At 40.8% G+C, this 17,830-nt stretch overlaps 2 protein-coding genes across 4 annotated transcripts; both read left to right on the top strand.

Annotated features, from left to right (window-relative positions):
- Positions 1 to 12,954, top strand: htatsf1 (HIV-1 Tat specific factor 1). Of its 2 annotated transcripts, none has more exons than XM_042093586.1 (10): positions 1 to 22; positions 4,881 to 5,045; positions 5,282 to 5,474; positions 5,592 to 5,639; positions 5,974 to 6,128; positions 8,776 to 8,939; positions 9,238 to 9,334; positions 10,743 to 10,832; positions 10,960 to 11,097; positions 12,330 to 12,954. In XM_042093586.1, exons 2-10 carry the CDS (start codon positions 4,881 to 4,883, stop codon positions 12,672 to 12,674), a joined length of 1,395 nt encoding a protein of 464 aa, XP_041949520.1. In that variant the 5' UTR covers positions 1 to 22; the 3' UTR covers positions 12,675 to 12,954. The 2 variants fall into 2 exon arrangements, with proteins under 2 accessions (XP_041949520.1, XP_041949519.1); XM_042093585.1 differs by lacking the exon at positions 1 to 22 and adding an exon at positions 4,195 to 4,280.
- A 125-nt stretch (positions 12,955 to 13,079) lies between these two features.
- On the top strand, positions 13,080 to 16,629 carry si:ch73-52f15.5 (uncharacterized protein LOC100150557 homolog). Of its 2 annotated transcripts, none has more exons than XM_042093624.1 (4): positions 13,080 to 13,635; positions 13,799 to 14,089; positions 15,301 to 15,654; positions 16,449 to 16,629. In XM_042093624.1, the coding sequence occupies exons 2-4, from the start codon at positions 13,810 to 13,812 to the stop codon at positions 16,490 to 16,492; spliced, it is 678 nt and encodes a 225-aa protein (XP_041949558.1). In that variant the 5' UTR covers positions 13,080 to 13,635; positions 13,799 to 13,809; the 3' UTR covers positions 16,493 to 16,629. The 2 variants fall into 2 exon arrangements, with proteins under 2 accessions (XP_041949558.1, XP_041949559.1); XM_042093625.1 differs by having other exon boundaries at positions 13,844 to 14,089.
- Positions 16,630 to 17,830: the final 1,201 nt, after the last annotated feature.

The raw sequence follows: 17,830 nt of genomic DNA on the forward strand, positions 1-17,830 counted from the left end.
AGAATCACTTCAAAGCGAACAGGTGAGAAAAATGAAGCTCGGAGAACTTTTCAGCTGCTGTCTACCTACCGGGTCCATAAGAATGAGAGGGTTTACACCAGCAAGAAGAAGCAAAGAAAGTAGTCTAAAGGAGAGCAGGAGGAACATGCAAAATATGTTCCTCTTCCTTGCCCGATGGTTAGGCTATTTGGATGATTAATAAAATAAACATTTGTTTTTGAAAATAACAGTGGTTGAAAAACATTTGAACTTAAATGAAGATACAAGATCATCTTTCTAACTTTGGTGTATTTTTATTTGATTATTTTATTATCAGAACCATCCTGAGCAGTAGGCTATGATGCTCCCAAAGATTGTTGATGCTCCCAGGGTTCGGTTCTGATGCTCCTCTCGACCTCTTATTATATATAGTAGGGGGGCCTATGTGTCTAATTTGGGGGCTTGTGGGATTCGCATGTTCATTTTTTGAGAGTATTATATCTTTGTTCTAGGGGTTCTTAAGAGTAAAAAAAAACGTCTCCATTTTTTTTGAAGGTTTTGAAGGACCCAAATCAAAGGTCAAATTCAGAAAAGGTCAAATTTGGTGTTTTGTCCATAAACCTCACATTGCTGGTATTATAGCATAGGGTTTGGTGCCAAAAAGCAAAGATATTCTACAAGGTAGTGTGCAAAAGTGGACCACATAAACAATACAACATTATAAAACATTTTTTCAGAGCACAAAGTGCGGAGATCTCTGTTAAATCAAGTTTACTTGACTTTTACATAGTACCAGCTGAAGTCTGTAAGGTCTTCTGAAGCCTATGTAAGTGTGAAGAAAAGAAAGGGTAAAGGATCAGCTAGACAAACAGACAGGTGTGTGTGTGTGTGTAAGAGAGAGAAAGAGAGACACTACCAGCATGGACAGATTATGAACTTTCTGGCCCCTGGTCCCAGATGTATTAAGAGCCCCCCACTAATTGTTGCGGGGGACATTTTTTAAATTTATTTGATGTGATTTCCTGTATTCTGGTGCATTTTGGGGATGGCCAATACTTTATTTCAATCAGATTCATAGTCTGTGTGTTGATATGATGTGTTGATATTGAGGCAATGATTCCATGCAATGGCTTGGGCCTCTGGGTTTGGGCCCGGTAGGCCCGTGCAGTAATCCATCCCTGACTACCAGTGACAGTTGGCTGTTAATAGCTGGCAGTGATAGAATTTAGAATATCGAATAACTTGAAGCACATAGTGCTCTGTTCTTCATGGTTGGTGATATTAGTGACCTTCTAGCCTTCTACATTTGAGCAAGCACATTTTCATAGTTCATGGTGGCACAGTCTAGTTTCTGAGGTGTGTCTTTGTGTTAGTCAGGTGATGGCACACATATTCTAAAAGAAACAGATTTTGGGCTATGTATCCAGTGGCAGATATGTGTGGACTGGTGAATGACCCATCACTAGAGACATATGCCAAATTTCTTGTTTTTGTCCATGAGAGAGTATGGAGATGGGTATCACAGATCAGCCAACGATTACATTGTTACAGTGCAGTTATTTTACAACAGAACAAACAGTTTGGCACAGGAACTGCTACAAATCCACCTGTAACAGTGAGCATCTGCAGCATGCTAAGATTCGCTACTAGAAATCATGTGAAGCAGGCAGGACTCAGTGTCTTCAGAAAAGACGTGGTAGACCATCTTCTGAACCTGCAGCAACACCTGCAACTGCATTAAGTCCATCTAGAGGGACACTTGTTCAGCAGCAGCTGCTGCCAGCATAGATAAGTGCTTCTTCTGTCAGAAGCAGACAAAAGAGCGTCTTCATGAGATGTCCTCTTTCAATGCAGGCAACCAACCAAGAACTATAAGTAATATTTTGAAGTCAATGACTTAACAGGTAGCCAGTGTAAAGATGCTAGAATGGGGGAAATATGTTCATATTTTTTGTGTGTGTGAGCAGCTGCATTTTGTATAAGCTGTAAGCTCTTTAGACAGGTATTATTACAGCCAGCATAATAGCATTGCAATAGCATTGCAATAGTCTATCCTTGAGATGACAAAACATTTCTCGGCATCTGGTAAGGATAAGGACTTTCTTATCTTTGAAATGTTCTTTAAATGGTAAAATTAAGTTTTGGTGATCTGTTTTATTTGATTACTTAGTGCTAGGTCCTGGTCAATTATAACTCCTAGGTTTTTAACACTTGTGGATGAGGTCAGTGGAAGATCACTATATGTAGCCTGTGATGTGGATAGGATATCCCTCATCTTTTTAGAACCTAAAACCATGACTTCTGTTTTATCTGAGTTCAAAAGCAAGAAATTATTCGTCATCCATGTCTTTATATCTCTTATACATGTGTCAAGTTTGGCTAACAGTGTTAATTCATCAGGTTTTATGGAGAGGTATAGTTATGTATCATCTGCTAAACAACAGGGGCCTCAGTGCTAAGCCTTGAGGCACTCCACATTTTACCATAATCTGGGTAGATGGTTTATTATGGACCTGTACAAATTGTTGACGGTTAGGAAGGTATGATCTAAACCAGTGTTTTTCAACCTTTTTTGTGCCACGGCACATTTTTGACACTTAAAATGTCCCACGGCACATTAACACACTAATCCTGTGTGAAGAAAAAATAAACATACCATAGCCTAAAATTTCAAATAATACACAGATATGGCCTTATTTTGGCTTCTATGCAAGACCTGCTCAATATAACAAGCACCCTCTGTTTCATTTGTAGGTGACTATATCTAATTTAATTGTTGTATTGAACTGGATATGTGATGATTCTGTGAATACTGGATATGGGGCCCCCGTTGTACAATGCCTGCATACCACAAATAGTGCAATCATACAATCAATGAGAGTATGTGTGGTTATAAATTATTTGATGCAACAGTTGCTTTTCTGGACCAGTGAGTGACATTTGGGTATTTTTTTACGGCACGCCTGATGATCACGGTACACTAGTGTGCCCCGGCACAGTGGTTGAAAAACACTGATCTAAACCAAGCGAGTGCTGAGTCTTTGATGCCTATCAAATTTTCAAGCCTAAGTAGTATGTCATTGTCTATGGTGTCAAAGGCAGCGCTGAGGTCCAGGAAGACCAGTATCGATACAAGGCTAGGTTTTTTTGGGCTTAATAACAGATGTCTTAAACGACTGCGGTACATGCCTTGATAGCATTGAATTATTTATAATCTAGAGCAAAACATTATCCAGGAAGGGGAGAGCAGTCTTAAGAAGGTGAGTAGGAATAAGGTTTAGTAGACTAGTTGTAGTAGTAGACTAGTAGATTTTGTTGAGGAAATTGTGGAGGTGAGATCTAATATGTTGTGTATATGTAAATGAATTAAATGTTGTTTGAGGTCTCATCTGTGATTCTGTGATTTTGCTATCTTTCAGCAATGGAGTATGTGTATTTGGTGAAACTGATTGGTTATTGATCTTATCTCTAATTGTTTGACATACAATCATAATACTGACATACAATCATACTGTTAAAAATAAGAAAATAACTGTTTTGTGAACTTTATTCAACATAGCCAGTGATTTAGGTGAAATGCATGGTGTTAATTATAGTGAAATATACAAATTCACAGAAATAGGGTTAAAACAGGTAAAAAAAAAATGGAGACATCATTTTTCTCCATGTTCAATGACCTCTAAAGACAGTCCAACCACTCTCCAAAAATTAACATTTCAATCCCACAGAAACCACATAGGCCCCCTCATAGACATAATATACATAGACGCCGCATCGACCGCTGCTCCCTACTAGCGCTGACGAGATTTGGAGCCGCCATCTTGGACCGGTCATCCACTCCACTCAGTGTAATCTGTTTGGCCGGTGCAATGAGCTGTCAGCACACTTAATTAATCATATCTCACTGAATACCGAACAGATTTTCACGCGGTTTTTTTTGCTGCAAAGGTCATACATGTAGCTATGATACAGGCCACATTGTTCGAAAATACAAAATACAACCAATAGTACGGTAATGTTAAATCTTACTTGTGAAAAGTAAATCCCCCGAGTATGGTCCGCCGATTTGAGCAGGAACATGCTGCACAGTGCTGTCATCTTGTGTTTTCTGCTGCAACGCAATGAGGAGTATGACCGGTCCAAGATGGCGGCTGCATTTCTTGTTTCCAGCAGCCAATGCGGCGTCTATGTATATTATGTCTATGGGCCCCCTGACTAATATGTCTATGGTTGTAAACAAGAAGTTATTCTTTGACCCGGAAGTTAACTTGTTCAATCTGCAGTCGCGGATATTCTCCGTGGTATGTAGTTACTAGATTGTAGTATATTTTCTACTGTAACTGATTGTATATTAAACTTAGGGTTGAAACAGTTTGATTCATATGAACCATACACATAACATCTTCGTGTTGTTGTATCACTCTAATTTGTGGTACAAGTATATTGCTCTTGAGAGGTCTAACTAAATAGCTAACTGCTAACATTAGTTAGCTGCTGACGCTAGCTACATAGCCAGCTAAATAGGCACTTCCAGTGGCAGTTTGTTTAGTTTTACTTTACTATTGTTCACTGTTCACATGCTTACATACGTCCTATTGTATATATGTGGTTAGTTGCTTATACTATCGTTGTTTGTGTTAGCAATATTTTCACAAGCAGGTAGCCGCTCTTAACGGCAGCAGCTTTTCACTTGGTGGTGAATGGTGTTGTTATATGGCTTGTCCCATAACGTTACCACAATCATCTTCCTTCAGTGTTGCGTCATGCGATCAAAGCGTGTTTAGTAACGTTAAAGAGTGCTTCAATTAAATTCTGAGACATTTGTCTGTCCAGTTCCCTGTGTGGTGCTCACTCGTGGTTGCCGCCTAAATTGTGTTAACGTTAACCTGTTTTATGTGCAGATGAGTGGAGACTCGCATGGGAATAAAGAGTTCCTTGAGCAGCTTCGGCTGCAGGAGCTCTACGGAGGAAGGCGTGGAGACGGAGATGACCCCTTCACTTTTGTGGACCCGGAGGATGGCACGGTGTATGATTGGGACCCTGACAAGAAAGCTTGGTTCCCGAAGGTAAACTCCTAAAGTATTTCCACAAACATCCGGTCGGAGGTGAAAGCACCACGTTTTGACATTCACAGCGTCCAACTCATAGACTGTATAATAAAGGTCCAACTCTGGCTCAATTTAATTACAATGAGTCTGGGTTATTACCTGCAGATTCACTGCCCACTTAAACTTCTATCTGTTCAATTTATTCTTTGTGAATCAGTGTGTAAAATCACCAGTCTCATTATTGTTATTTGCAGATAACGGATGACTTTTTGGCGGAGTACCATGCCAACTATGGCTTCGATGAGGAAGGGAATGCATCTGCATCAGTTCCATCCTCTGAAGCAACAGCAGCCAAGAAAGAGGAACCCGAGAAGACGGATAAGAGTAGCGACCAGGCCAAGGCCAAAGAGAAGGGAGAGAAGGGAGAGAAGAGAAAGGCAGATCCAGGTTTGTTTGTTATTGGCCTTCAGAATGTTGGAACATGAGGAGTCTGCTTTAAATCAGGACCATTCTAATAGATATTATATGTGTCCTAACAGAGCACCCTTTTTGTTTTTATTGCAGGCTGGTTTGATGTGGAGACTGACAAGAACACAAATGTTTATGTTTCAGGTAGGTTTCACTACTTTGATCAATGTAATGTAAGAGCCTGGGGCTGTTTAGATTTTGTGACATTGAGATGGACTGTGGTGAATGACTAACTTGGTATGATGAACTGACTTATGCGGAAAGGATTATTTGACCTTGTAATATTTATACAATTAATACGATCTACTAATTTATGAGGGGGACATTTGAATTCAACAAAGTCCTTTGAAATCTAAACCAGCGAATAAAAGTGTTACATTTTGAAATTTGGATTTATGTAACTCAACGGTCTGCTTGATGCTGGTTTGTGTTGGTTCAACTGACCCAGTTTGTACATTCATGTGCCTCTGCCTTCCAGGCCTACCCCTAGACATAACCGAAGAGGAGTTTGTGGAGTTCATGTCCAAATGTGGCATCGTCATGCGTGACCCCATCACAGAGGAGTACAAGGTGAAACTCTACAAGGACAAGGATGGAAACCAGAAAGGAGATGGACTCTGTTGCTATTTGAAGGTATGTGCAGGAAGTCTAGTTTGTGAAAAAAACTTTTGTGGTATGCTTAGAAACTGCTGAACCACAATTGTTTACGTACTGACTTACAGTTAAGGGCTATGGAACTGCGGTCCACATGTTTACTTCACTATTTGTTTATGTTTTACGTCTTTGTATAAGTAAGTATAAGTATATATACTCTTTTGATCCCGTGAGGGAAATTTGGTCTCTGCATTTATCCCAATCCGTGAATTAGTGAAACACAGTCAGTACACAATGAACACACAGTGAGGTGAAGCACACACTAATCCATCCCGGCGCAGTGAGCTGCCTGCAACAACAGCGGCGCTCGGGGCAATGAGGGGTTAGGTGCCTTGCTCAAGGGCACTTCAGCCGTGCCTACTGGTCGGGGTTCGAACCGGCAACCCTCCGGTTACAAGTTCGAAGTGCTAACCAGTAGGCCACGGCTGTTGCTGTTTAAAGCGATGGTTCGGAGTAATTTCACCTTCGGGTCCTTTGCACCATGACCCTGAGCCAAACACCCTCCCAGAACCTGTTTTCCCCTGGTCGAACCCTGGTCGAGTAGCGCTGTCAGAAACTAATGAGTTTCTGCAGGCGTAATGGAACCAACTTAGTATCTCGTAAATTACCCCACTAATAATGCCCTGAATGGTACAAAACTTCTACAGTAGTACAACTATGTTCTTTACTCATGAAACAAGGTATTAGAAAGTTTGTAAGTACACCAGGAGTTTATTTAAATAACACTTGCCTGATGGATGCTACTATCTGCTACTATACCGCTGCGTCGACGTTATTTCCGTGATTTGGGAAAAGCCCGTAAAAGTCCTGGCAGGAAGCATGCATAAGGATGTAGATTCAGGAATGCACTAATATTTTGTTCATAGTACCAGTTTGCAACAAGTTGCTTAATCAGATAGGCCTACACCATTATTACATTACATTACATTACATTTGGCTGACGCATTTTTAACCAAAGCGACTAACAACATGGTAAAAGTAAGTTTTAAAGCAATTCTCTCAACAATTTTAGGACAATTTTAAAACGCTAGAGTACAGTAAGAATAAGTGCATCAGTGAGTGCTGTTTTTAAACAGTTGAGTGTCAGTTCAAGACGGGTGGTAAGTGCTAGGATCAGCAAAACTTGTAAGTGTTGCTATGAGAGGAGATGTTTTCTAAAGAGCTGGGTCTTCAGGAGTTTTTTGAAAATGGAGAGGGATGACCCTGCCCTTGTAGGAACTGGCAGTGTGTTCTACCAACGAGGAACAACAGATGAGAAAAGTTTGGATTGGCCTGAGCGTATCTGTTGCAATATCTGTGTGTATTCCTACATTAGGTCTATTTCTTTGATAGTCAACATCATTTGCTACCACATAACAAATACCAAATAACAATACAAAAGTTTCTTACAAACTTTCCTGCATACTTCTTAAATGTGCTGCAGTCAGATTGGTGTCCTAAAGACATAACTAGATCTTGAGCATCTATTACCAGTGTTGAATGAGCAGTTTTTGCAGTGATCAGGACATTCCACATTGCTAGACATCACTTGAGTGAGGATAAGACTTATTTCCATTTCACAAATAACCATCGCTATCTGCAATAGCTACAGTACAGGGACATTAATCAGTTCATAACTGAGGATTTGAAGCTTTGGTGAACCACTGAACCACAGCAGTGTGAACCTAGCGACACTAGCTGAAAAGCAAAAAGATGGCCGCCACACATACATTTTTCAACATAAAAGTCCTTAGCAAACCAATATTTTTGGATACATAAACTGGTTTGGGTAAGGACTTTTATGTTGAAAAATCTACATGTGGCAGCCATATTGGATTTTTTCATTAGTGTTGCTAGCTTCACACTGCTGTGGATTAGTGGTTCACCAAAGCTTCATTTGCCCATCACTATTCTTCAGCAACCATCAAACAGGCACACTCTTCCATTTTTTTGCATTGCTGGAATTTGAATGATAGGAAAGAGCACCAGTGAGATGTTTTAACTAGGCAAGCACAGTCACCTTTACAGTAAAAGAAAATTACAGTGTAAATCCTCTGTAAAGACTGACAACTGTTCATAATAGTTAGTGACAAAGTACTTTCTACAGAAAAATGAGCAGTCACCTACTATTCTATCAATTTATTATCAAGGAATCTATTTTGCTTCTAAATGTCATACTGAATTTTAGCTATTATTTCAATTTATATTTTAATTTTAGCTTATTTTCATTTGCTACTTGAGGGTCATTGGGGTAATTCCTGTCCTGTCCTACAACATATCTGATACATAAAGAGTATATTAATGCCTTATTTTTTGCAATTCCTATGATATCTGATGGCAAAACCAAAAAGTATGTGAACTATGCTAATTATGCTAATTAGCAAGCTTAAAACTCAGAATTGAGCTTGGTAAACAAAATATTTCAGCACCCTCAAATTGTGTGAAATAGCCCCTTTACCGACTTTTCCTCAAATTTGCCAACAGGACTTTTTCTGAATGTTTGTTAGCTATCTGCTCTCCCTCTATAAGTAGAATGTTCCAATTCGATCTAACAGGCATGTTATTAAGTTTGTTGCAGATTATGTCTGCCGTTCTAAAAACTGTTTTCTAAAAGCTCTTGGACTCTGTGTGCCCTTCCCCGCTGCAGAAAGAGTCTGTGGCCCTGGCAGAGCGCCTGTTGGATGAGAGTGAGATCAGGGGTTACCAGCTGCACGTGGAGGCGGCCCGCTTCGAGCTCAAGGGCACGTACGACGCCAGCAAGAAGAAGAAGAAGTCAAAAGAATACCGCAAGAAACTGAAGGCGCAGCAAAAGTATGTTCATTATATATCGGTATGATGTGTTGTCTGCATTTGATGTGTGTTCGTTCAACAGAAATACGGTTATTATTTCATTTTGCACAGACATCATGCTGTTGTTATATCTACTGTAACTTTTGTAGGTGCGGATGCTGACCCTTTAGCTGTGTGTGGGTGTGTGTGTGTGTGTGTGTGTGTGTGTGTGTGTGTGTGTCTGTGTGTGTGTGGGTGGGTCATGCATGCATGTTTCTTTGCAAATAATCTCTTCTGAGCACTGGTTGTGTACAATCTGATATCTTCCCTCTTGCTCCAGGCAGTTGGACTGGCGGCCTGAGAAAAAAGGAGAGGTCCGTAAACGGCATGAGCGAGTAGTGATCATCCGGAACATGTTTCATCCCAGTGACTTTGAGGTGAGAGATTTCCCCACACAGCAGGTGCTCAGAATGTAAGTAAGTATAAGTATATATACTCTTTTGATCCTGTGAGGGAAATTTCGTCTCTGCATTTATCCCAATCCGTGAATTAGTTAAACACACTCAGCACTCAGTGAACACACAGTGAGGTGAAGCACACACTAATCCCGGCGCAGTGAGCTCAACAACAGCGGTGCTCGGGGAACAGTGACTAAGCACTAACCAGTATGGCTGCCCCATGTAGTGATCTGTCCACAATCTGTATGGTCTGTTGCTTTGTAGACTACAGGTATTTGAAGAGGCAGTTTCAATGATGCCAATTCTATAAGACCATGACAAAGAAAACTTGTTATGGAGTCACTGACAGGGAATAATGCAAATTGATAATTTTATACACACTGTTCTCCAACACTGACGATTTCGGTGGTATGAGGAATTTGGAATTGGCTCATTCTTGTCTAGTGATCTCTGTTGCTCTGGGTTTTAATACATGACTCTTCAGCCTCCTCCCGGTTCATAGACATGGATATAATTAATTAGCCATCTGTACAGATGGTGTAAGCACAGGGTTCAGACCTCCTCATGAATCCCAAAAAGAAATGGATCCAAGTTAACACGCTTACAAGCTCTCCAAATGCTCTTGAGATTTTACAGTTTTGTGTAATGATCCTCAGTGCACTCCTACTTACTCAAACATGCACTCTGCGATAACTGCTTGACATTTGCTGTCAGCAGTTCTATATTAAAACGGCTTATGTTTGTGCGTGTGTGTGTGTGTATATCTGTCAGTGAGAGAGAGACTTGTGAAAATGGGTGTGCCATTATGAAGAGCGAGTTTGGCTGCATTCTGCTTCAGGATAGCTAGAGGAATGCAGGTGTTTGAGATGGCAGGAGGAATGCAGGTGTCTCTCTGCTGTGCCTGCAGTGATGGGTTCACTACTTCCTCACACCGAACATTCTCCTATGTCCTCTGTGGAATGACATGAATGTGAGAAATAACAGGAGGAAGAGTGAACACAATGGGAGTGTTTTTTTTTTTTTTGTAATTCACCTTCTAGGTAAAGCATGCAGAATAAAGAAACATTTCAAATGTATTAGTATTAACAACATAGTGTTTATCAATTTAAATGTTTTCAGGTCCTAAAAGAACTAACTAAATGCAGCATTAAAGTGCCTGTAATTTTTCAAAGTGTCTGAAAAATTCACCCTGAACAGAATAGCGGACTGTTCCTTCAGAAATATGACATATTTTATTTCCCCCCATAAAACAGACTGGAGATGGCTTGCGTCTCAACAAAACAAACTTCTCTTGTGAGATTTATGTGTGATGATACATTTGTTTCAGTGTTTACACATTTAGCAGAAAAGCTATTTGTAATGTGCTGTTTTTTTTTTGTCTATTCAGGAAGACCCTCTTGTTTTGAACGAGTACAGAGAAGACCTCAGAACAGAGTGTGAGAAATTTGGCGATGTAAAGAAAGTCATCATATTCGATGTAAGCCGAAAAACAACAACAACAGCCTCCTTCCTTTAAATCTCTATGTATGCACTGATAGTAAATGAAACATCCTTAAACCATGCTTAAGTGTACTTCATAGCTGGCTGTGCCTTCTTTTCTTCAGAGACACCCTGATGGAGTGGCTTCAGTGGCGTTTAAGGAGCCTGAGCATGGTGACGCTTGCATACTGGCATTAAATGGCCGATGGTTCGGGGGGAGGCAGCTGTCAGCTGCGCTGTGGGACGGCAACACTGATTATCAGGTGAGAGCCTGTCTCATGAGGACCACTGGCTGGGAATGGGAACCTCTGCAGAATGTGATGCTTTTTTTTTTTTATTAGAAACATGTTCTTTTACATGTGTTTATAAGGACAGAAAATGTGTGTGCATAAATAAGCATGTGTCTAGGGCTTTATAGTGTATGTTCTAGTAAGGCAGCCTCAAGTTTATTTTTAGTACTGCTTTCCTTTTTGAATGCTTGTCCTTCTGTGATTTCATTCCTCTACTTCCTTGTTCTACTCCTCCACCCCCCTGATCTCTAACAAGGATGTGCCACATTGTATTTCTAATCGACATTCCATCAAATTCTTCCCCATGATGAGAATTTGTCATAGCACAATATTAATGATAGAGTTAGTGAAATGTTTGATATGTGCTGCAAGATGGATGGCTCACATGTAGAATGAGAACAAACATCATGGAATGCAAATTGTAGAGGAGGAAGAGTTCATTGCTAATGATCCTGATCCTTTGTTGTGTTTGCACGGCTCAAGACTGTAAGCTAACATAACAGTTGAGAAACAGCTGAAAAAACAGTGGTGAACATTACTGTTATCGCCAAAAATAGCATGCAATATTGTGAAACAGTTTTAAAGGAGAATTCCGGTGTGATATTGACCTAAAGTGTATTGAAACATGATACCGAGTGTGAACGTATGTCTCATAGCCCATCTCGTTACTTACAGTAGCAGCAACTGGAATCCATGCATTTTCACTGAATTATTTTTGGAATCTGATCCCTTATCATACCTGTTCATTCTTACTCGTTGCTCGACTTATCGTGACTAAATTCAAGATGGCTGCAAACGCTAAACTTCGTGAAGATACTGTCTGTATAAATCGTCTTGTAAGTAAACTACCAGTGCTTTTTCAAAGTTCTCAATGTCTCGTTTTAAATGTCAGGGCCCTCGGAAGTCTACCAATGAAGTGTGGAGATACATTGAGCCTCGTAAATGGGTGTAAAACAGTGATTTATTTGCATGGCTAGCCCGATGCCGAAGCACCACTATTGAAAAAGCTGTTGGTAGCATTGGCTAACTAGCGCCAGATTTTGGAGTGCAGGGGACAAGCCGAGATGGGCTATGAGACATACGTTCACACTCGGTATCATGTTTCAATACACTTTAGGTCAATATCACACCGGAATTCTCCTTTAAGTCCATATTGACCACCCCTACTCTCTAAAATGTCTTGTGTCTCTGACCCTTCGGTGCAGGTGGAGGAGACGAGCCGTGAGCGTGAGGAACGGCTGAAAGGCTGGGAGACTTTCCTGGACGGGAGCAAGGGGCCCACGGACGCCTCGACAGCAGCGGCGGCAGCGGCCGCAGCTCAGGGAGACGTCCCCAAAAGCAGCAGTGGAGCCGACGCACCTCCGACGGCGGCCTCCAACGGTCAGGGCGCCACAGAAGCGGCGGCGTCCACGACCGAGACGCCTACCGAGGGCACGTCGGGGGCAGTGCAGAACCAGGAGGCAGACGAGGAGTGTCGTGACCCGGGCGCCGAGTCAACAGACAGCAGCGTGGCCGGCAGCGATGAGGAGGACGGAGGAGAGGATGCTTAGAGGAGAGATGCCTCTATACTCTCCCTCCATCCCGCACTAATCCCCTCTCCACTCGAACCACACTGCAGAGCTCCCGCAGCGCTGGACCGTTTTGTCCTGAATTGTCCCTTCAGTAGTACAGAAGATGCCCCCTTTGTTTGTGAAAAGTCTTGACTTTGTGTTTGTGTGCTGTGCAGCAGTCTTTTAATTTGTCATCGATTAAGTGTCATGTCTTCACTTTCATGTGTTCTTTTGAGAATTTTTCTTTTTTTATATAATTAAAATTCTAAAGTACTGGTAATGTTTGGTATTTTGTTATACTGTAAGCCTGCCTCTTTTGACTGAGACCAGTGTACTAACTACCACCAACTACCATCCCGTGTATCAAGAATGAATAGCTGGACTGAAGTTGTCTTGTTTTGAATTTCCAGATTTAATCTTTTAGAATTTTGGCTAAATTGTATACTAAGAAAAAAATCAATTTGATTATTTTAGAATTGTACTAAAAAGCTGTTAATTACACTACATCAGAATTACTGTGACACCATGTTCATGAAAGCAACATTTGTAGAGCTTGTGAAATATAAATGGCTGCAACGGGAGAATTTGAGCATCTGTCTGCAGAGTCTTCGCTTCGTGTTTGCTTTAGAGCTTACCTTATGGCCAAAAACATCCTTCTCAATGTCATCTCAGTACATCATTACAACCTGAGTGTCAACATGGAACCTGCTTATAGCACACACACACCCCTTCCCTCGCTAACGTGCCTGTTTCCAGTCAAACTAGACGGGCCACATTCTGTCTGCTAAAAGCCATAAAGCCACATACCAACGCAAGTCAAAGTATCGGCTGAGGAACACCGAGCCAGTCCCATTTGATGTTGGTGCATTCAGCTAGTAGCTGTGTATGTGGACTGGCACTTTCAAGGACTTACCGCAACTCTTCATTTGGAAATAATTTGTATGTGTAAACTTTTATGAAGGTAAGAGATCTCAGTATATGCCCCTTGTGTGTAGACGGGCTCAGGAAACTGTCCAAATCTGAATTATCATGATCCAGCAGTGATCTATTTAGCATAATAAAATATGTGCCTAAATCACATGGTTAATGACTGAAATCATTGAGCTCCTATTTGAAATGTGCAGTGTTGAGTGAGATGGAGGGAACCCAACAACTTGTTGTCCATGTAGGATCTGAGCGTGTCTGTCAAATGGAGAATATGAGGGTAGAGAGTCTGGCGGAGGCGTCGGAGAGAAATGCACCACAGAGGGTGCTCTTCACGTACTACCAGGGGGACATCAACAGTGTGGTGGACGAGCACTTCTCACGCGCCCTCAAAAAGGCCAATCTCCCCAAAGACCTCAGCATCAAAGCCGGCTCTCCCAAAGACCCCCAAGTCAGCAAGCCGCGGAGCAGAACCAAAGCTATCAAAACAGGTTTGTGCTGTAATGCTTACTCGCTGAATTAATTAAGTCTCATAAAAAGTTATGGTTTGTATGTTAATAGTTTTTGTTAATATGAAAACTCATTTATTGTTGGTATTTGATATTGTTATTGATATTGCTGTTATTATTTTAGGTACTGTGCATATGCTGTTAGTAACTTTGACAAAAGCATCTGCCAAATACCATAACCATCTCTTTCATGCTTGAACAGACAGTTGAAAGCTATTTCTATGAACAGATAGGGAGGCTTTGGTCTCTGTAGTTCCATGTTTGTGAGGCATTACCATTGTGAAACTGTAAAGCAAACAAGATGAAGACAAAGGAAATTATTTTTGGAAAACCACCTAATCTTTAACTGTCTCCAGTGAAGATTCACAATTCAGAAATCAATCAAGTCCCGACCTACAAGTACTTGGGTGTCATGATAGACAAAAACCTCTCATGGACCTCTCACATAGAATTTACCTGCAAAAAGATACAATGGCGTTCTTTACGTCTGTAATTCAGAGTGTAATGCTTTATTGTAGCACAGTTTGGCAGAGTAGCCTTTCAGTCAAAGATAAGGCAAAGCTATATCATCAAATCAAAATTTGTTCAAAGATAATTGGGCTACCTGTAGCACACCTTTTCCAGGAAGCTCACAACAAGAGAATGCTCAGGCTGGCCAAATATATTTCCACTGACATCTCACATGTCTTACACAGAGAATATCAGCTACTGCCCTCAAACAGGCGCTTTAGAGTTCCTTCTTTCAACCGCATCAGACTTAGATACTCTTTTATACATCATTCAATCCTTTTATTAAACCAGCAACATTAAGATCTAGTGAATTATTTATTAATGGATGTAATGTCTCTAAGTGATAAAAGTTTGGATATATTGATGTAGCCTCTTTGTAATTGTACTGTATGCTTTGTCTTCTGTCATGCTTGATACTGTCATTTGTGGATATGTTTCATGTTTGTCTGTTGATGCTTTATGTCCTACATGTATGTCTTCATGTCTGTCTATTGATGCTATATGTCTAAAATGTATGTACTGTATATGTCCTCCTATCCTTACATGAGCTGTCCAGGGATGCAAAAAGAATTTCAGTGCAAACTGACAAATAAAGTTTGTATCGTATCGTATCGTAAGAAAATGTTACATCAAATCATATGTAATATAATCTCTGCTCTGTCCATCCTTTTGTTTTGCTACAGAGCCACCCACCTCGACATGGAACCCGTCCAGCCCAGATTGGTCCAAGAGCCCTTTTCCCTCCAGTTCTGGCCTGGCCCAGTTCTCGTCGGCCGAGAGCCCGGTTGCCTCTCAGGGTGTAATCATGGGCCCAGGTGTGTGGAGCTACCCCAACGGACCAGGCGCGGGCTTTGACGTGACCCGGCTCTACCAACTGCCGGGCCCCGCAGAGAGCTCCTCCGGCTCCTTCCTCAGCATGCTACACATGGACCGTCCAGCAGGGGGAGTACTCATGGATTCCAAGGTGGAGAGTCCAGGCTGGGATTCACCTTCTGCTTTCAGAGACTCAGTGGGCAACAGGATCAGCCTAGACTCAGGTACTTATCTGATTTGATATAGTGTACACACCATTTTTAATGCACATTCAGACATATCTTGACATTCTTTATAACAGGAATGAGCTAAACTTTATAGGGATATTTCACCTTTTGGGGAAATACACTTGTTTTCCACCTCCCCTTGAGTTAAACTGTTGAGTTTTACCTTTCCCCAGTTCATCCAGCCATTCTCTGAGTCTGACCGTAGCACTTTTAGCTCCAGCTCATTGAATCAGATTAGACCGTTAGCATCTCTCCTATAAGATAACGGTCTAATCTGATTCAATGAGCTGGAGCTAAAAGTGTTACTGTCAGACTCACACTGAACGGCTGGATGAACTGGGGAAAGGTAAAACTCAATTGTTTAACTCAAGGGAAGGTGGAAAACGAGTGTATTTCCCCAAAATGGTGGAATATCCCTTTATGTGCACAGTTACTTTGAGGAATTGCAACATATTTAAATAATCAGTAGGAAACTTGTCACAAGCATCCAACCAGAACATTAGGAAACCGTTAATGTGATTGTCCCACAACATCACTCAAAAAGTTGCTGCATGTATCATCACCTTTATGATCATCACCTCTCCTACCAATATCACAAGCATATCACAATATTCTTTAGAGGCATGTATTGATATATCCCAGAGGGTGAATTTGACCAGGCTTCCTTGGATGTCAAAACCATCATGGCTACTGACTATAAGCAAAATGTATCACTTTATGCTAGTGTTACTGCTACTATTTGAGTTCAGATATAGTATATGATTTCGAGACGTATTGTGTGTTTCTCTCAGGTGTCCAAGTGCCAGAAAAGACCAAGGACTTGTATTGGTACTAAAAGAAGAGCCACCTTTTTTCCTTTGTGGGGAGGATTTATTTTGACGTTACGGACATGGGCATCAATAAGCTGTTATCCCACACTGCCCATTCAGCAGAGAGGCTGGGAGAATCAAGCCTAAAAAATGGACTGAATTGCAACACACAAAGAACGTGGATATCCCAGATCCTCTCTGTGGGTGTATCTGTCTCTCTAACAGTCACAGTCACAATACGGACACGTCGTGTTCCTCAGAAAACCTGTTAGGGGAAAGTTTGTTGTTACACTATGTGCAGGCTCGCCAAGACATGTGATGCAGACATGGAGATTGGCCTGAAGGCACCCTGGAGGGACTGGGATGATGGGTACTGTCATGGACAAAGACTCCACAGTTCTGCCAGTGACTGACATGTCCTCACAAGTCCATGCACAGCTTATGCCTTGTATTCAACTCATCTTGAACACTCTTAGTAGTGTAGTAGTCATCTTGAACACTCGTAGTAGTGTAGTAGTCATCTTGAACACTCGTAGTAGTGTAGTAGTCATTGTTGGTTATTCATATTTTTCCTTCCATGCTGTATTCATGTTTTTTTAAGAATGCTGCATCACATATTCACTTTTCATTCTCTTTATCTATAGACAGTTAGAGATTAGGTTAGCGACCATATGAGTGCTTAGGTTCCCTAAGTATGATCATGTTGTTCATACATAAACATGCTGTTAACACATTATGGATAGTGAACATTAGGTACATTACTAAAAAGTCAGAATTGTTTAATAATGAATATCTTATATTCCTCATAAAATAGCATTTTTTACATAATAGCCATTGAGTTTATCCCATGATAAACTGATGATATACAGTAGGAGGCAAACTGTGAATATTAAAATTTTGCCGTCGTATGCAACAGAAAACATGGATAGTTCTTTATTTGATTTACATCTGTAGTTTATATCTCCAGGAAAGTCCCAGTGTTAGGGTAAAATAAGAACTTACACAAATACACACACATACTATACATACGCATACAATACTCAATTAAAATCAGTAGGGTCGGATATGTGAGATTTAACAATTATTTTAATGGGAAAGTGGTTCTGACCAATAAATGTCATCCCTTGATATATGTTTTTCCCTTTATTTTGTAGAAACCTAAACTTAGTCTTGAAAGCTCATTGGATACGAATTACAACACAATGTTCTGATATGGATTAGCATATCAAACGAATAATGATTGAATAAAGAATAAATATTACAACTAATACAAATGTTACACAGTCTCACAATACAGTGGAGAAATTCATTATTTTGCATGTGTGTGTGTTTGTGTGTGTGTGTGTGTGAGTGAGAGAGATAGA

The sequence above is a fragment of the Alosa sapidissima genome, chromosome 5 (genome assembly GCF_018492685.1).
Source record: "Alosa sapidissima isolate fAloSap1 chromosome 5, fAloSap1.pri, whole genome shotgun sequence".
NCBI classification, from domain to species: Eukaryota; Metazoa; Chordata; class Actinopteri; order Clupeiformes; family Clupeidae; genus Alosa; species Alosa sapidissima.